Raw genomic sequence first — 21,001 nt, 5'->3', positions numbered from 1 at the left:
TGGTACCGTGTAGAGGCACAGGCACATCTATTTTCATCATCTTAATCAGTGTCAAATCAAACTTTGAGAAACAGAACATTGGTAATTTCCCCCTGGGACAACAATATACTTTTAAATTTTTCATGTGCAATTTCTCCACAGATTGCAAGACAGCAGCAGCAGCTCCTGCAGCAACAACACAAAATCAATTTGCTTCAGCAACAGATCCAGGTCAGAAATCATAATTTCATACATACTTCCAATTAAATATATATATATATATATATATATATATATATATATATATATATATATTCTGTTTCTAATTTTTAGATCACCTTACTGGAGTGACCTCCAACACAAACATTATTTTTGGCTTAATTCATGCCGTGTTATCTCCTGTGCCATGAGAATCTTGCAAATGGTGGCTATCACAGGCCCTACTATGTCAGGAAGCTCCATTCTGAGCAAGCGGACAGTCATTTTCATCCTTTACCAAAAGGAAATTATTGCAGAGATATGTTAAAAAGATTTCATTTGCTCTATTCTTTAACATGCCCATCAGTGTTCTTAATGAATGACATGCAGGGGAGGCAAAGCAAAAAGGTATGGCAAGTTTGTTAGAGAGCAGTGGCAGAGAGTATGTTCTACCGTATGCTCAAGAGCCATACGCGATAGAGGTTGAGGTTAGGGAAGGTGATGAATTTCACCCTTCATGTTGCCTGGAGGAACCAAGAGCAAGGGCTCTATGTGCATATAGACATGTTCTATGCATATTTTGCTTATATGGAAACGTGTGATGGTGAGGAGCCATCCATGAAGAACAAGAAAGCAGCTATATTGCCAACAAAAAGAAAAAATAAGTTGTCAGAGATGTCCAGTCTTCACCACTTGCTAGCGGCATGAATTATGACAAAATTGTTTCCCTTTCTGAAAATTCCCTTTCTGAAAGCACCTATTTCATAGAGTATTTATGAGGATTTAATGGAGTTATGGGTGGAGCATTTCAGCATAGTATCAAGGCACACAGTAGGTCCTCAATACATACTTGCTATTACTAGCAAGAAAGGGAATCTGATTCATAGAGCTATGAATCCAACCCTATGTAACATTACCCTTTAGAAGCATATGTTAGAGAAGAGGAATTCATCACTCTCTTGGACTTCTATCTTGAGATGCCAACATATTAAGAAGAAGTTTATCATTCTTTTGAAGTTCTATTTTGATAATCCAGCATATTTCTTTTATTAAGTTTAAATACCATAAGAGACAGAAGCATACATGTCTACATTAGTTCACTTTTGTATTTAATCACATTTAGACTTCATTGCCAACGAAGTTTAGCCCATTTTACCTAACTGGGTCAAGTACACTTCATTTCCCTGGATTATATAGCACAATCAGGGTTTACTCGTTCTTGGGGCACCTGAAATTTTAGTGAGCTAGTCACAGGTTGGTGAGACAGAGAAACATCAGTGAGATGATCCAGCCAGGATTCTTTGCTTTCCTTCACTGTAATGACAAGCAGCAAATCCTAATGTGATGTTACATATGTTCATATCTGGCAAGTGGTTATTCAGTGGTTTAAAACTGTTCATTGGACTTCCTGTTCAGTCTAAGTATGCTGTCTTTGAATATAGTTTTAGTTGATGATACCAGGTTAACTACATTTAATATGTTTTTAATTATTGAAAATCTAAAACAACAAAATGCTTATGGCAACTTCTCATTATCAATAAGCAATTCCATAATCAGCAGTATGGCCCTTTGCAAGTCACTCAGTTTCACTGTAATTTGAAGACACACTGGTGATTTTAAATTTTTGTAATTTTTGTAATACTGAGATAGTCCTTTGTTAAACAGAATTGCAAAAATATATCTAAACCAGTAGTATGAATACGTAGAAGGCTCATAAGCTATGTCACCTGACCATATAAGTTTAGCCAACACCTTCAGTAGTTCTTTTGGAGTCCTGCCACAGTTACGACCACTACGTTCAAATGTGGATTTTAAGCTCAGTCATAGTGGCCTGGTGTTGAAATGGATAGATTCCTTGCACCAGAGCACGGAGCACTACAATTTATAAGTCAGAGAATTTTTAAAATGAAGTTCCTTAACATTTACCTGCCCTAGAAATGATATGACTATGGAAACTGTATTCCAGAGAGCTAAAGCCAAGTTTAATGGCTTGCCCAAGATTACACAACCATTTACAGGTTGCACTAAGATCAGAAGCAAAGTTTTCTGACTACTCTTAGAAATTTTGCTGAATATGAGAATTTTAAAAGCTTAAAATTTCTATGATCAAACTGTTAAGTTGCTGGCCTCCACTAGTTCACAGAGTGAGAAAAAAACAAAACACCAATAGTCCCTAAAGGAATTAATGTCATACTAATAGTAATTTTAGGAAAACATTAAGAGATGTTGAGATACTGTATCTATTTATTTGTCCTCTTTCTAGTGTTAGCACAAATAAATGATACTGACAGAGTCAAAACCCATTAATCTATTATTTTTTTTTTAATCTTGGAAGTAGGGAATCTTTCAGGCAAAAAAAAAGGTACTGAGCAAGACTGATGATCTGAAAGGAATTCATTTTCACAGCTTCTAGTGTATTCATTAACTAAAAGCATAGTTCTAAAGTATATTTTATAAATCATTGATTTGGGGAAATCTCACAAATACTTAACAATTATGAAAGTCACAATATATTTAGTCTAGTGAGAGATTGCTCAAACAGTTATGGGAAGGACTTCTATAGTGACATGTGTAGAAATAGATGATTAAAAATGTAGAACAGATACTTTTATTTGCTCGTATAAATCCTTACAATATTTCTCTTTCAGAATATTTTCTCTCCCTTTCTTCTTCCCTCATCCCCCTTTCCTTAGCAGCATATAGCAAGGAAGAAGAGTAAAAATCAAACCTGCTATAGTAGAAGGCAAATCAAAGTCATCAATATTATTACAAAATTTATTTTTGTCAGTGCTCACATAATCAATGTTTACATAAGAATTTATAATAGATTACATTTACTTGATATCTGAAAGTACTTAGGTAGTATATTTTGAATTTGATCTACTTCCTTTTTCTTCTATACGGAGACTAAGACCTTATAGAAATAAACATACCTACTTACATTGTTCATCCTGATTGCATTTTCTTACGTGTTATGCCATTGTTGCTTTGGGCTTTAGAAAACAATGCATTCCAGTTCCTTTGTTGGTAGAATAGTGGACTGAAATGTTAGTAGACCACAATTAAGGCCACCTTTAAGCTTTCGGTTGAAATTATAAACATACAAGACATTAACTTGGCCCAAATGTTGGTAAAGGCCTGCAGTACATTAGATAGGTAGGCAGATCTGCTAGATGGATTAGATTGACAGGATAGAAGAGCAGGACAAATTTTCACCCTTGATGGCTATGTTAACTGACATGAGGATGATGTTCCCCAGCATTTCTTCATTTTACTGAGATCTCTTTAAAGGAGAGGTTAATTTAGACATTTTTATTCCATTTGAAGTATATGTCATTCAATTAAAAAATGTATGAACATGTTTATACTTGTCTGTGTATGCACAAACATTCATATATTGAAATGACCCAGGTTATCAAAATTTCTCTTGGCCTGTTATTTCTGTCTCTTCTTTCCAGATGAAAAGATGGTAGTAGGTTTTACTCTGTAGTTATTTATTCAAAGAGAAAATGCCATAAGAATTAGCAAATTCACCCATTTTATTCAATCACTTAGGATCAATTTTTATGAACTGTTTTTCTCTCTTTAAAAAGCAAACTTAACTCTACAATTGCCTGATTCTAATTGGATTGACAACTCAATCTACATTACTTCCTTATGAAGACTTTATAAGTTATAGTCTTCTAAGACTTTATGAGTTATAGTCTTCTAGGTCGATTCACATAACACATTAGGATAAAAGAAGAAACAAGAAAGCTCTCTGTTATTCTCTGCAACATCAAAAATCAGTTCATTCTACAAATAAAATCATGTCATAATACCAAAAATATCTTGTCTTCCCACAAGAACTTGTCTGTTTCTTTATGAGACTCTTAGTTTTAGGGACACTAAGAAACTTCTAGTCTGCTTTTTCTCCCATTCAGCAGTGTTTTCCTTTAATATTTTTGTTTACTGTCCTTAAAAAAATAGAATTTTTTGCATTCCTACTTACTGTAGATAGCTCACTCTTAATACACATTAATATGTGAGATAAAATTTATAGATATTTCAGAGAAAAATAACTTTAGATTTTTTTAAAGATAACCTTTTTTTTTCTTTTACTCTCTTGCTTATGCTAAGTGCCCATCTTTTAGCAGTTTTATTTTCTGACTAATCTCTTTTCTTACATTAAATCAACCTGTTTCTAATAGGGACAGTTAGGTGGTTTATGTTTCCAATAATGATCCTAGACCAACGGTTAATCTTGACTTCATTCACTGCTACCAAAACCTTTTAAAGTAAATGAATGAGTGACCTCTACTCAGCTTCCATTAAGGCAACAAACTGAATGCCCCGGAGACTCAAGTTCCTTTTTATCTTGAAGCTTTGTATGGGACAGGATTTCTTTAGCTTTGGGAATGAGTGGGGGAAGCATGTCCTAGTTGAAAATTTTTTTAATCCTTTTTCAATAATACTCAATGGAATTTTATTTAGGCTCTTATTAGCCTCTAATAGGGTCAGTCCAACAACATGCTCTAGTAGGAAATCCACTTCAGATAATGGTAAGAGAAATTTTAAAGATGTGCTTCTTTTAAAATGCATATTTGTCATGATTCCCATACTGAAAGTTCAGTGTTTGAATTTTCTTAAGAGATTCCACATACCTGTTACCTTCTCCCTTTTGACAAACTTTTCCAACTGTTGTTCATTGTGTTCTTTTAGGGGCAAAGATTTGATATTTAATAATCTCCTTATTGTTTCTGATTCATAAGGTATGCATTTGCAGGACTAGTAATAGATCTGGGTCACTGATTCTGTCTAGAGCTAAGAGTAGAGCAAAGGACAGATCTTTGTTCGTTTGTATTCTGGGCTGGTCAGTGTATATTCAATGGTATGTAAGGAAGAGCTTGGCTCTTTAGGTGGTATAGGACTACATTTAGCTGTGTGAAATATAACTTTAATTGTATTAAATGACTAAAAATGAAGATAGAGAGCAGAGTCTCTAGAATTAGACATACCTAAATTCAGTCTTCACATCTTCACACCTCATCTTCTGTGTGATGTTGGGAAAATTGCTTAGTCCCTCTGAGTTTCATTATTCCCATCTATTTAATGGGAATTGTAATAACCAAGTGATACTAGGTTAGTTCGAGGAATGGGATTATACCTGGGATGTAGTGAGCACAGAATGCTTAAAGTTTTTGCCTAAGTTATTAGGAGAGAAAAACTTGTTCCTTCTGTGTTTCTGATGATGAAAAATTCAATGAGTATTTCCAGCAAGAGGAGAATTTCTAGGAACAAAAGAGTATAGTCTACATGGCAGTGGCCACTGAAAACTGTTTAAGTTCAATGTTCCAACAATCCATATGATTTTAGAACTACAAGGGGTTTTTAGATAGCCTTTATTTAGACCTATCTCTCATTTTGACATTTGTAAACTGAAACCAAGTAAGGTTAGAAGATTTTCCCAATGTCACATAAGTTGTTACTTGTAGAAGAATGGCTGCATTCCAAGTCTCCCAAGTCTTGGCCCAGTTCATTTTTATTTTACTGATATTCTACCATTTAAGGCTTAATGGCCCAAAGTTTTCAAATGAGTTTTCTTTCCCTGGGAAATTATTCCCACAAAATAAAAATACAACTTGACTTATGTACAATTGAATGATTAGTTGCAGTCATGGGCTCAACCAATTTGTGATAAAGGTTTCATTTTATTGGAGCCAAAGTTCTCTGAGCTCATTAAGAGTTTTAGCAATTCTTGATAAATTATTATGCAGAAGAAAATCCATTGAAAAATTGTATTGAAAACATAATAACGTGAAAGGTGAAATAATAGTACCTGACTGACCTGCTGATTTATGATTTCTTTCTCTGAGTGTGGTAGGTTGGAAGCATTTTACCCCCCTCAACAAGACTCCACGCACATACATGAGCACAAAGAGATTGCAAAGTAACCTTGTCTCTTTAGGAGACTGGAAATGCCAAGAATAAACACCATGCAATTAAGGTAGCATTTCAACCTGAGAAGGAAATGCATTAACTCCTTGAGCTCTGACTCATGTTTTGCTGTAGGAAATAAAATACACCACAACCGTACAGGATATAGTTTTTGGCTTTCAGATATACTGTAAAAGGAGAAAATATGGAGATACAAAGAAGTAGCTTTAAGGATGGTTTCCTGCTCTTCCTTGCACTTTCTGGAAGTAGAAGTTCCAATTTGAGAAGATAGGCGCCATCTCCTAGAGGAGCCGTGATGATAACTGCAGCTCTCTGTCCTACTCAGACAGAGCCACTTCAAAATATTTTAAGCATATTTTAATACATCTCCTGGCAATTACCTAATGATGGAATTTCAGCATAGTATTTCACTGTCTAGATAAATCTGTCTCTGTAGATAGAGATACAGATACATTGATATCTATATCTATATAGACTGATATCTATCTATCTATATAGTTTAATCTTTGCTGATGTAACACATGTCACATTGCTAAGAGTACAAGAGAGTAATGAAGGCAACTGTCCAGAGCCCAATCCTCTATATGCTCCTGTATTTACTGTGCCCAATCCTTTTACTCAGAAGGAGCCACTTTAGAATATTTTAAATTTTCATTTTTAATAACCTCTTAGTATTTTCTTCACTGTCTATAAAATATAATTATCATGCTGCTCCTGACTTATCAACTTTGAATATCATTAACTTGGAAATGAAGATTTGCTTAGGTTTTGTATCTCCATCCTGACAACCTCTCCTATTCCCCTCCCGCACCTTACAATGTCGTTATAAAAGTCATTTAAATTCTTCCAGCAGGTACTTTTAAGCTTTAAATAGTTTACTTACACCTCTTTTCTTTTCCAATCAACTATAAATAGTCTCTTTGCACTTGCCTTGTCAGATGAGGATGGCATCTCTTTTCTCTTATTCCCAACTGCCAATTTCTGTTATCTGTATGTTTACTCTAAATATATATAATACATGTGTTTGTGTATGTATGTATACACACATACCTCTCACACTTTACCTATTGGTTAATCCTAAAAGTTAAAAATCAAAAAATGGTGTTTATATTTAAAATACAAGTCTATGTATTGTTTTCTGGATATAATAAAACAGATGCTCCTATTTCCTTTCTGTGTAGCTCTGTGCTTTCCAGTTGCCTTTTCTTCCCCCTGCCCCTCATGTTACTCATGTTACTTGCCTTATAACTCTGTAAATACTCAAGAATAAATCAAATCTCTGAAACCCCGCTTTTCTGGATACCTGCTTCCTAGCCATCTGTCCTGCTTTCATTTAGATTGGTTGGTCCAGCCAACATTCTGGGACACCCATTTATGATTCTCCAGAGCTGGAATCACTGTTTCTTATTATGTCCTCCTGGTTTATCTCCATATTTTGCTCTGGAACCACATCAGGAAACTTCCTGATAGAAAAGGAACGGTGTGGGGATACTTAGGAACTAAAGTGTCTGGGGTAAAAATGTTCTAAATAATGTTCTGTTTAAGCTCTCTACTTGATTGATAGTTTGGCTGCAAATTGAATTCTAGGTTAGAAAAGATTTTCCTTATACTTCAAATCCATTGATCCATCATCTTCTAACATCTACAAGAAATGTGATGTTGATCTGACATTTTTTTGTGGATGGCAACCAATATTTCTCCTTTCTGAAAGCTTTTATGTCTTCTATTTACTGTGACATTTCACTGGAATGTATACAAATATTTTTCATTTATTACAAACAACATGAATCTTTTAGTCTAAAGAGTTGCATTCTTTTGCTCTAAAGAATTCTTTTTTTTTTCCTTTGCCCATTTTATCTCCTTATTTTTCTAATTCTTTCTGAATCTCCTGTGAGGCAGATATATTTTTTATGGATTGATCAATATATTTCTTATTGTCAATATTATTGCCTCTGTTTCTTGAGTCTTCTTTCTCAGAGATTGCCTGAAATTTATCTTCTAAACAGTTTAATTGCATCTTTGTTGGAGAAATTGCCTTTTTAATTTCCATAAGCTTGTTCTTTCTCCCTAATAATTCTTTTTTCAGTTTATCCTGTTCTTGTTTAATTCTGTTCTTGTCATTTCTTAATGAGTTGGAATTTGAGGACGCTTTTAAAAAGTTAAAGTCTCATTTCCTCAAATTTTCTTTTCCTCCATTTTTTATCTGCTTGTTTATTTGATGTTTCTCTTTCAGTTTAAAGTCCTACTTAAATTTAAAAAAAATAATTCAGATTTAAAAGAGATACAAGGAAAAGTTGATTGGGAGCTGTGACTATGAATGAGGTTTATCAACAGGTGGACACTGCTCTAGTGAGAACAGGAAGCTGGCCATACATCACAAGCATGGATACAAAAGTCTTTGTTTTAGGATTTCTCTTGAGGAAGTGTGATGTAGTTGGGGTAGAGGTGAACTGATGGAGCCACTTCCAAGTAATACTACAGTTTTCTTTTATTTTGAGAGAGAGAGAGAGAGAAAGAGAGGGGAAGAGGCAAAGGGAGGGGGAGAGAGAGAGCCTGACATGGGGACTGGTCTCATGAACTGTGAGACCATGACCTAAACTGCAATCAAGAGTCAGATGCTTAACTGACTGAGTCACCCAGGTGCCCCAAATACTACTGTTCTCAGTCCAGGCCTCACTCCTCTCTCTCATACCTGGAGTTTCAAATCCCAAAACATTCTGGTAGTTCTGAGCGCAAATTAAGCCTCATTTCCACTTAACTCCTTCCATGTATACTCTAGTTTGTTTCACCCACTTAACATTAATTAACATTCTATACTTACTTTTCATCTTCTGAAACTCTAGTCAAATTTACTGCCCGTGTATATCTCTTATTCTTTATTGCTTTATTTGGTACGGGTTTTTAAATTTTTTGTTTTTATCATTTTATTGGTGTCTCAGGAAAGAATAGAGATAAGTGCACATGGTCAATCTAACACTTTGGACTGGAAATCAGGACAGCATTTAAAATAATTCTTTATTTTGGGATGCCTGGGTGGCTCAGTCGGGTAGGCGTCCAACTTCAGCTCAGGTCATGATCTCACAGCTCATGAATTTGAGCCCCATGTCGGGGTCTGTGCTGACAGCTCAGAGCCTGGAACCCACTTTCAATTCTGTGTCTCCCTCTCTCTCTGCCCCTCCCCCATGCACTCTCTGTCTCTCTCTCTCTCTCTCTTTCTCTCTCTCTCCCTCAAAAAAAAAAAGTTAAAAATTTAAACATTTGCTAAAGTTAAAAATTTGCAAAGTTAAAAATTTGCAAAGTTAAAAATGTGCTTTATTTTTAAATAGGAGAAAATATTTAAGACACACTAACCAATATCTGGGAATAAAGGAGTCCTTGTAAAGAGAATGAATTATTGTAGAAAGAAAAAGCTTGAGGCTCCAAAACCAAACTTCACTAAGATTTGTAAATGTAGAATATATTTTCTAGTTTCCTTAGTGGGAAGATAGTGGAGATGAGGAACATAGATATAGAGAGTATCACCATTCTTTTTCTCTTTTTGATAGATTTATCAAACAATATGAGTTTATATTTATGTAAATTTTAAACTATGACCCTGATATTTTAAACTTTTTAATAGCATTATTGAGACCCTCAATAATGTTAAAGTAACTCTGTATGATGACTATGCTGAAGTAATTTTGACAGCAGTTTTTAGAAGTTGTAATTCTGGTTCTGTAATTCACTCATCCTGATGTACACTTTTCACTAAAAACATAAATAATACTTTTCAGGGAAGGAGATTTTTTTCTTCTCTTTTGTGTGGAATCTCAAATAATCCTCCTTACTGTTTTTCTTTTTCTGTCTTACTTCTGTATCATTTCCATGTTTCTTCTTTCTCTGATCTTTTAGTATCATTTTGGAAGTGAAGCCTGGATTCATTTGATCCAGTATGGCCATTATGGAATCACTGAGACTGGCCCAGAAAACAGACTGACAACAGTCTTTCCCATGACTTTACATCCTTTTCCCAAACAACATTACCTGTGGAAAAAGTTGAGCACTGTTCTTCATTGAGGCTCTGTACTCCATATCTTATCATTTAACAAAACAGGGCCCATCAGGGCTTATATAAAACCATGGGACTGTAATTATCAAATAGTGGGAAACAAAATAAAACAAAGCAGGTTAATAGCAACAGATTTGGAAATATAGGCCAAAAGTCAATATGTTGGCCTAAAATGAATTGATTTTACTTTACCTTAGCTTACACATTTACTAGTGTGGTAAACTAAATGCTGTAGCAGGGAGTTGCTCACAAAGCCTTTAGAAAGAATTTCTGTCTCCCATCTTTGAAGAGAGTTGACAAATGGGAAGACAATTAGATGCCAATGAAATTAACGAGTGTTAACATAAAATTAATTGTTCTGTGAAGAGTAGTTACATCAGGAATCAAGACATATATTCCAGTCATTCCTTGTACATGGCAAATTTCCTTTAGTTCTCAAGCCAGAGGGCTAATTTCTACACAAAAGCTAGTAAATTTTTATGTAACTTATAGTAAAAAAGAAACTGACTTTTTACTTTATTTGTATGTGTGTGTGTGTGTGTGTGTGTGTGTGTTTAGCTCTATTTTTCTTTAAAAAAGAAAGGCTAACAGTCAAATAAAATGGAAAGGAAGATAAATAGAATGTTAAGGTATCTTTATGATACTAGGATGACCCCTAGTTTTCTCTTCAAGGAGAAGCAAAAAGAGAAACTGGAATTGCTTCTTCATCAACAAGTATTCTAGAAGTGATAAATTCTCAGTCATATGGCAACATTTGATAAAGTCATTACTCCCACTTTCTTGTAACACTCTTCATTTGGTCTCCAAAAGACCACAATCTGCTTAGAAACAAAAACAAAAACAAAAAAAATTATTATTCTCCATCCTCAGTCTCATATGATAATTTCTTCCACATCCTTTAAAGGCTATCATGCTATAATTCTCCATCATCTGACTTACTTTCTAAACGAACTCATCTAATCAATGTGTGTACTGTTTTAACGATAATAAATTCAAAATTTATCTTCCCATCCTTGATCTCTCTCCTGGACCTCAGAGCCAAATATTCAACTGCCTACTCAGCCTATTTAAATACATAGCTAGTAGGCACCAAGTTTCACATTTTGAAAGCAGAACCTTTAATTATGTTTCCTAAACTCATTATTTTCCAGTTTATCCAACTATGAGTATAAGACCATATGCCTTGTTGCTGTCACCAAAACCTAGGAAGTATCCTTAAATCCTCTCATTCTTTAATACCTCATAAATAACCCATCAACATTGGTTTTTATCCTTAATCTATCAGTTGACCAACTTCACCTACCATTAGTCACCATCATTTCTCATTTAGCCTGATATAGTCGCCTCCTATCCGTGTTGGTCATCCAACTTCCTCTGTTGACCCCCTGGGTGGACATTTCACAAAGCTGCTAGAGTGATATTTTAAATTTAATTATGCTATAATCATGCTCAAAATCATGTTATTTAAGATAAATTCACTCTCCTTATGTCAGTCTATTGGGCTGTACTTTAATGTACCACTGCCAACCTCTCTGTCTCCCTCATTCCTTCTACCTTAGAAACCTGTCCTTCCTGGTTTCAAGGAAGATTCCAAGAATGTCCTAGAATCAGTACATTTTTATTTGTTTTTCTGATGACCTGGAATAGTTTGTTTAGTTCAGCACATAAGTCAGACCCTCGTTTCTTTCAGTTCTCTCTACAAATGGTATCCTCCCTAGGGTGGCCATCTCTGACAACCCAGTCCAAACTAGTCCCTGCATCCCTTAAGTCATCTCTCATCATTTATCCTGCTTTTACGTTTCTTGACAGCCCTTACTTATCGCCTCCTTATATGTACCTTGGTTTTGCTGTACCCCATACTGCCACAATACATACCTGGCAGTTAAGTTCTGTGGGGTTGGAGATTTCATCTGTCTTGCTTACTGCTATACTCAAAGTACATATTAATAGTTCCTGGCATATAGTACAAAATTTAAAATATTTGTTTGTTTGTTTGTTTGTTTGTTCGTTTGTTTTTTAAGTAGGCTCCACGCCCAACATGGGGCTTGAACTCATGACCCTGAGATCAAGACCTGAGCGGAGATCAAGAGTCAGACTCTTGACTGACTGAGGCACCAAGGTGGCCTTAAAATATTTATTAAATGGATGAATGAATAAACTGTGGGCACATTCCCCACTCTGTAGTATATGTAATAACAAGCAAGATGATAATTTTCTCAGGGGATTGAAATAGATTTTTAGGGAGCCATCAAAAATAGATAACCAACATTCCCTAGTGCTGTATATGATTTGTAAAATCATTTTGTACTTTGTATTATACTGGTGAGAAGAGCAGCCCGTTGCTTGTTAAGTACTTGGCACTTTGCAGACGTCATTTCATATAATTATCACAAGAATGCAGATAGGTTATGATATTATCTCCATTTTATAGACATTGGAACTGAGAAGTGTGTGTGTGTGTGTGTGTGTGTGTGTGTGTATGCATGAATCAGAGATCCTGAATGTTGAGTACTATGTAAACTTAAAAGGCACTTTCTTCCTCTCTCTTTTTATTAGAGTAGCAAGGAGTGATTTAATTCAGATAATCCCAAGAAAATAAGAGTAATTGATCTTATCAAACTGAGTTAAACCTATTAAACTGGCGCATGTGGCAGGGTTTTTTAAAAAGTATTTTACTTTTGCTTTCTATAATAAACCAGGTAAGAGAGTGCTCTTTTATAAATGGGGGAAATTAACAATTACAAATGCGGGAAAGTTGTGTTTTACATAAGCAAACGTTGCATGTAATGAAATCTTCACGTATAAATGCCAAAAAAGATGGGATGCCATGTTTATACAAGTTTGTATCTTTAAAAATAATTATTTGATGTCGACAATCTTGTTACACCTAAATGGGAAATTAGAAGATGTGAACTAATGAACTTTCATAGCATGCACATATGTTTACTAAAAGTGGTGAAGTAATGAGCTAATCTGCATATCATACACATATTTAGAGATTTATATTAGTATATGTGTATACACTGTGTGAATGTGTATGTATGCACACACTCCTTCACACATACTCAGGTTTCTACATATCTTTTTAAATCAGTTTCCCTTCGTTTTCTCTGTTTATTGCCAAAATTTAAATATATATTTAAATTTTTTCCTTCTACTGTAACCACCATCTAATTCTGAATGCATTTTTTTTACTCCCCTCTCTACCTCCGAATTCCTTTCCACTACTTTGCCAGTATCTCTGTCTACACCTGCTGCTTGACCATCTGACATAGCCACCAGTCATTTCCTTTACCCTTTTAATTCTATTTTCTTTCTCCCACAGTTCTTCTCTGGCAAAGTTTTCTCCTCTTTATTCTCCCATTCAACTGGATTTCATGTTTTCATTGAATAAAAAGTTGTTGTTCACTGATAAGCCAAGCAGGTCTAAAAGTTCATTGCTTTTTAATTTTAGAAGTCAGTTATTTAAATTGTTGTGGGGTGGTTCAAGTGGGAGAGAGCAAAAGAAAACATAAGCAGGCCTCAGCAGAGGTTTCACAGAGTGTCAGTATAATATATGATCGCAATCTTTTCATGATAGAGGGTGTGTTGTCACGAGCACCCGTGTCTCGCAGCCAGAAAAAGTGGAGGGATGGTGCTGCCGAGAGGAAAATCAAGAGATAACAATAAAATTTTTCTGTTGCCTGGTGGAGGTGTTTAGGATGTGTTTTCTTTATATCTTCATCCGCCCCTAATTGAGGATGCTTTAAAATTGAATGACTAGCAGTCAAAACGTGTTTGCTTCAAGCTGAGAAGAAAAATGCTGGTGTCTCCGCTTCCAAACTGATTGCGCTTTGTACACAACTGACAGCTACAGTCACTTTGAGTGACTGATAAGTGGGAAGCTTTGCCACTTATCAAGGAATGCGGGCTGAAAAGAAAAGACTGGAGCCGTTTAGATGCTTTGGCATGTTCAAAATAACATCTTACATCAGTCAGACTCAGAAACACTAAGAGACATTTAAAATGAAGTAATGTATATAGAAATGCGGTATATGTGTGTGAGGAGAGACAAAAATTATTCAGCAAACGAAGAGCTGCACGAGGGGGAAAGAGAAGGCATTGTAGTTAGAGGTCAATATTTGCAAGGTGAATCAATGGATAAATAATTTACACACACTTTGATAAAATCTGCCCTTAGTTTGAAACATCCAAATGTAGAACCACATAACTAATGAGTTCCACCATTATTTATATAAGCAGCTAGCTTTGACCAAGCAGATGCCTTGAAGCACCCGAACAATGAAAATGTCATCCACTTGTATAGATAGTAATTTTTACCTTGAGGAAGAATCCCAGTTTTCATTTCCCTTCTTCTTTGCTTGTGTAAATATTTAATACTTAAAATACATGTTTAAAGTATTATTATATCTGACTTAAACAGCGTGATTATATAATAAAATAAGATAGAGATGTGTTTCTTTTAAATTTTGAGACAACGTTAATGAAAGAATGTACAGATTGCCTGGGCTGTGATTTCTACAAATAGGAACTTCTGAAAATGGCAGTTTTTTTACTCCACTATTAGGCTTATATGTTCAGTGTATGTGTATCCTGCTCTACATTTCCTAAGGCATTCATATTTTAAATATTTTGTCTGTCTAGTTAACTTGTTCTTCTGTACTCTCTGGATCTTAGTAAGAGAGATGCAGTACATCCCGGTGATTTCAACCCTCCTGTGAATGACATGCTGTCTGTTTAAATAACTCGTTTCAGTCCGAAAACTCATAAATACACTGTTGTTTTGTTTTGTTTTGTTTTTGTTTTGTGTTTGTTTGTTTGTTTTTTGGTCAGGGCATGTCCCAGTTTTAGATACAGTCACAATAACCATAGCTGTGGTGAATTCAAGCTTCTTCTGTGTGCTGGCAGGCTAAACTTAATATATCATCTCTTAATTATTTAAGGAACGACCAACTGCATGGTCTAGGGGTTACCTATGAAACCTGCAAATTACCTCATTCTTCTCAATTGCTCTAAGACTGAAGAGTATTAGTGTTTGCATCATTGTAAAAACTTTTGGGTATGCTTGAAGTGAGCAGGAAAAAGAATGTGTTAGGACAGTACGGCCCTCAAACCAGTTTGTGAGCTGCAGAAGTCCTTAATGAGATAAGGAGCTTGATAAACCCACTTTAATTCAGTGTCACTCCTTTTCACTGCAATACTTTCTTGGTGAAGGAAGCAGTTTGGTGGATTACATCCCAGGACAAGCTCCTGACCTCATCACAGACCAACCCGTTGAGTAGTACTAAATTGGAACTCTGTGATCAATAAAATAATATAAAAAATAGACTTTACAGTTAACTTCGTCCAACTTTTTTTCCTTTTGTAGAAAGAGAAGATGTGGTCCAAAATTAATAAGAGCTAGGCCAAATTCCCATAAGAAAGTGGAGGTAGACCATAGTCTTTTAGCCCTCGTTAATTATATCAAATAAATCAAGATAATAAGCACTCCTGAAAACAAAATGAACAGTAATTCTGCAGAGCCCATCAAATTGAGTTTGCTACTTTATCTGGAATTTGGAGCAGATATTAAATCTTTTGCTAAAGAAATATGGAGCAATATTTGAATGTTTCCATACAAATTGTAAACGACACATCACTTAGGAGAGAACAATTAGGAAATGTTAATCACATTTTGATTCACTAAAATTATCAGTATATCATTTTGGAAGGCATATACACAAAACTTTTTAAAAACGTGTATTTCATTGGTTTATGATCATTCCTGTTTTTTAATGATTATTTTTACAGGGAGCTAGTATCTTCTTCTGACCCATTTTAGATGAAAATTTATAATGTCCTATCATTAGACTATAAACTAAATAAGGAAAAGAAGAAAGTGATGTTCTAGTATGAAAATAATGTCTGATCTGCTTCTCTCAGAGAAGTGTTCCTTTCATAAACTGTAGCTAAGGACCTTTCAAAATAAAACTAAAATATTTTAAAGAATCTTTTTGATTTCTAGATCTTTTAAGAACATAAAATAGGAAATAACAGTTTTTGCAAAGGAAAATATTTTCTCATCATGCAGTTGATTTTTTCCCACTATAAAATAATGTCCATCTTGAAGTTCCCTATTGTTTTAAAACACCCTTTTTGTGTTTCATTCTGTAACATATTCTTCGTTCATGTAAGAGAATAGGAAAGCAGCATCTTTCTCTAAAATCTTTATCCCTTGAGACATTGAGTGAAGTCTTTTTGTGATTAAAAAGGGCTAACTGCTCTTAAATGTATTACAAGCACAATCTTGAGTTCTACAAATATTTCCATCAACACATCATTGCTTTAAACTGTCTTCTCTCTAGCCTGTCTTCTGCTACCTCATATCTTTGTCTTTTTACTTTTTTATCCAGTTGCTTTCTCCCCAATTATTCCCATGCTTATGACACAAACTCATTCCTAGACCACAGATCATTTCAGCAAGAATTAAAGAGAAGGAACACAATACAAATATAACCATCCATCACATGTTTTTTGTAAATACCTGCTTTAAAAAAGTTTAGTATCCTGGTAGCATGAAAATGCTAAGAATCTTTTTAATCATGAGAGAGTCTCATTTCTTATAATATCTTGTGAATCTCACTTCTCACAGTCATATGATTATTATATTTTATATCTCTTACATGGCCATTCTAGGATACAGTGTTAATGCATGTAAACAAAATCCCGCTTTGAGTAATGGGCACTTAGGTCTTAATTCATCTGGTAAATCTGTGCTCATGCATGTGGTGACACAATTCAGGTATCTGATGTTTTTCTTCTGTACAGTCATAATCATAGAAATAAGATTATATGAGGCAAAAAAAAAATAATGATAAAGCCAATCAGGGGACATTCTTTGGTTATTTTTAAATTAAAGAAAATCACCGGACACCTGGGTGGCTCAGTCAGTTAAGCCTCCGATTTGGGCTCAAGTCATGATATCACCATTTGTGGTTTCGAGCCCCTCATCAGGCTCTGTGCTGGCAGCTGGGAGCCTGGAACCTACTTCAGGTTCTGTGTCTCCTTGTCTCTCTGCCCCTCCCCTGCTCGTGCTCTGTCTCTCTCTGTCTTTCAACAAAAAATAAATGTTAAAATTTTTCTTAATTAAAGAAAATCAGGATTATGACATTTATGAAACATACCGAAGTTTTCAAGTAAATGTATGCTATCACTTTGCCCACTTTGCAAAGATCATCAATGGCTTCTGATGCTAAGATATGATACTATCTTCATTGTTCCTTCTTTTTCTGATTAAATCCTCAGAATTGTGTTTTTTTTCTAAAACAGAATAGAGGTACTCTTCTCTAAGCTTCTTGTTACCATATTCCGAGCTACACGGAGTTAGAATTCCCATTTACCCCATCTCCTTCGTACATTTTTATTTAACAGCCATTTTCTGCCGTCTTTCTTTTTCTTTTCCTTTCATAAATATTTGATTGATTTTCATTTTGCAACTTGATCAAGGGAAATAGAAAAAATTATTTTTTAAAACTCTCAAACTAAGTGTAATGTTTTGTGAGGTTTCTGATAGAGACTGATATGTGATGACATTGTACCTGGAAAATACAGACAGACTTGGAGAATTCAAAATTGTTTGAGTTTTCACAGGAAAAGGTGAAAGGATTAAATGTGGTTTGTGAAAACATTATATTTTGCAACCATCCCAGTTTAATTTAGATTAACATTCTGTGATATAATTCTGCCAAGTCCCTGAAACTATGGACCCTAAGATGGTGAACTTATTTGTCCAATCTCTTTTTCTAGATGTGAAGATTAGAATAGGAAGTTTTGTTCTTATCTTTAATGGTTTTACAGCCTCAGAATGAAACTGACATGCCTACATAAAGGAAGAATTCTTGAATTTTTTTTATGTATTTTCACTGAGAATATTCTAGAAAGCTCAAGGAATGTATATATCCCAAAATAATTACCCTGGTTCATTTTTTTAATAATGACTTCAGTAGCATTAAAAAGTGATAATACACTAAAGTTTTCATATGATTTTGTATTTGAAATTTCTATTCCATAAACACACATTTATGGCTTGGTTCCTTGTAGTGGCTCATTTGCATAAAGATTAAAAAGTGAGAATATCTTGAACTTGTCATGTGTCTTGCATTTTAAAGTATTTTAAGGATGCTAATGACATATTTAAGAAATTTTTTTTCCTTAATAGCAACCATTTTGACAATAGGGTAAATGTCATAACTTACCTTTTGAAATCATAAAGGCAAAAACTTATCTAGGAAAATGTGCAAAGCTAGATATCTTCCCCCAGTGCTATTGACTGTTCATATAACTGTAATATGGTTCTGAGACTTTCTTTCCTTATGGTACTGCTTTAAGTTAAAGGAGAAACAGAAAATAACCTCAGGATGTTCTGCACTTATTTTATTACTACTTGTCCCTTCTCTCCACCTTGACCACTATTAAGTTTTATTCCATTCTGGCTGTGTTAAGCTGTACTAAATGTCAGTGGGATGTCTGCCCACATCATCTGTTATAATGATCTGCTCCTACTCATAGGGACTCATTCATTGAGGCTCTCTTCTTACAATCCTACATACCCACCTGCTTGCTTAGGAAATATAATTCTCCCCTTATGCAATCCTGAGCCAGTCTTAATAAACGTGATGGTGAGAAATGCTACAGGCCTTTTTCTTTTCACAATGTAATAGCTTGCTACAAGTGAAAGAACAGTAATTAAGAATACAAATGTTTATCATTTGTGGGTAGCTACTGAGGCAAAAGAAGAAAACTGAAAGTTGAGGATTGACTAAAATTTTTTGAAATATAGATTTTTCTAAGTATTTTTATTTTTTATATTTTCTAAATATTTTTAATGCATAAGTAGTGATTCGTAGCAATGTATATAACTAACACAATTGGAATTTTTTGGCATATTGAAGTTCAGTAAGAGTGTTTATATATCTTTATGCAAAGTATAAGGGACCAGAAAGTACTACAATTAGGTAAAAATCAAATATCCCAGATATTCTGCTCAACTATAATGGAGGCATTCTTAACACCTTTTAAAAAATGCTCAGATTGAAAAAAAATTATTTATCTGGAAAGAGAGAGAGAAGGAGGGAGAGAGAAGGAGGGACAGAGGGAGAGAGTGAATCCCAAGCAGGTTCCATGCTGTCTGCACAGACCCCAACACAGGGCTCAATCTCATGAAACATGAGATCACAACCTGAGCCTAAATCAAGAGTCAGATGCTTAACTGACTGAGCCAGCCAGGCACCCCACTGCTCACATTTTCTACTAAGATTTTCAGGAGCGAGTGGAAAGAATCCAATGACATAATGACTTCATTTATTATAAAAGTAAACTGAGGCAATAATTTTAGCTATTTCAAAGTTTTTTTTTAATGTTTATTTATTTTGAGAGGAAGAGAGAGAGCATGTGCGGGGTGGGCGGGCAAAGGGGGTGCAGAGAAAGAGGGAGCACAGAATCTGAAGCAGGCCAGGCTCCCAGCTGTCAGCACTGAGCCTGACATGGGGCTTGAGCTCAGGAGACGAGATCATGACCTGAGCTGAAGTTGGACGCTTAACTGACTGAGCCTTCCAGGTGCCCCTACTTTTAGCTATTTCAAATCTTGGAAGGGGCAAAGAAAATGTGGGTTGAAAAACATGAGCAAAAATGCAACAGAAAATCCAAAAGACCTGAAAGAGCTAAACAGAGACATACAAAGGCATTGCTTTGTGTTGATGATGGTCATTGTCTTAAGGAAGAGTGCCTTGAGAGGGCAATGGGAACAGGATTAGAAGAATTATGTTTTGTTTTGTTTGGTTTGGTTTCCTTTCAAGGCTCTATGGGCAGTACCTAGATCATAGGGTTGAGAAGGTGGAGAGTTTACGATTTTCTAGTTATATGACTTTGGACAAGTCATTTAATCTCATTGACTCTCAGCTCCTTCCTTTGTAAGTTAGAAATATTAGCATCTTACCTGATGAGATAAAGCAATGAAATACTGTAATATGAGTGTGTCTTAAAGTTTGTGGAACGTTAGAGCAAATGTATGTTGTTGTTGGTAAGCAGAGGAGCCGTTCCCCTCCTCTGCTTCGTATCTTAAAATTTGAGTAATCAGCATCCCAGGAAGATTTTTGTTTGTTTCTTGGCTGTTTTTCCCCCTAGGGGGAGTAGAGCAGGAGCAAAAAAGCAGAAGAATTATGTATTTACTTTACAACTGACATAATTGGCTTTCATTTGTACCATAAGTATTAGTAGTGTGGTGTTGAAAGGAGTTCACTTAGTTGATCACAACCCCATCTCTCAACGTTTCCCTTGTACCACATTTTTTCATTATTATACATATGAAATAATAAACTTGCCTTCCTGTTGCCCAGAACAATGGACAAGAGAGTTGTCTGACAAAACCATTACCTACTCACAGGTTATTTTTTTCTTTTCCTTTATTAATAATAGTGAATGCTAGCTTTTTTAGTACCTTGCTGATTTACAACTCCGAATTAACTTCGTCTTTAGTCAAATAGAATTCAGGTATTAGCATACTTTCTAATCTTGAAAGTAATTAATTTGTAGGTAAACACACACAAAATCATAAGATTTACCAGAATTTTAGTGTCACAATGGGTCACAGTATCTTCTGGGTGTTGCATAACTTAAGGGTCCTCTGTATCTTTGCATTAAAAATATTGGTAAACTTGAAAATACTAGAATCATCTGAATGAGGAATTTACATCAAGTTTGAATTATGGAAATGTTATCAGGTCTTTGGAGACCACTAAGTCCAAATTTCAGAAGATGTTTACTAATGATAATCATGTTTGGATGATAGATAGTGAGATTGAA

At 34.9% G+C, this 21,001-nt stretch overlaps 1 protein-coding gene across 21 annotated transcripts in view; it reads left to right on the top strand.

Moving 5' to 3' along the window:
* Nucleotides 1-21,001, top strand: part of SOX5 (SRY-box transcription factor 5) — a 1,011,771-nt gene that overhangs the window by 809,676 nt on the left and 181,094 nt on the right. For all 21 annotated transcript variants that reach the window (XM_060659511.3, XM_060659513.3, XM_060659529.3 and 18 more), the window contains one exon: nucleotides 142-210. In XM_060659511.3, coding sequence (XP_060515494.1) covers nucleotides 142-210 — 69 coding nt within the window. The remainder of the gene's footprint in view (nucleotides 1-141; nucleotides 211-21,001) is intronic.

This window comes from Panthera onca, chromosome B4 (genome assembly GCF_046562875.1).
Source record: "Panthera onca isolate mPanOnc1 chromosome B4, mPanOnc1 haplotype 2, whole genome shotgun sequence".
NCBI classification, from domain to species: Eukaryota; Metazoa; Chordata; class Mammalia; order Carnivora; family Felidae; genus Panthera; species Panthera onca.
This window is presented reverse-complemented; position numbering and strand designations above follow the sequence as displayed.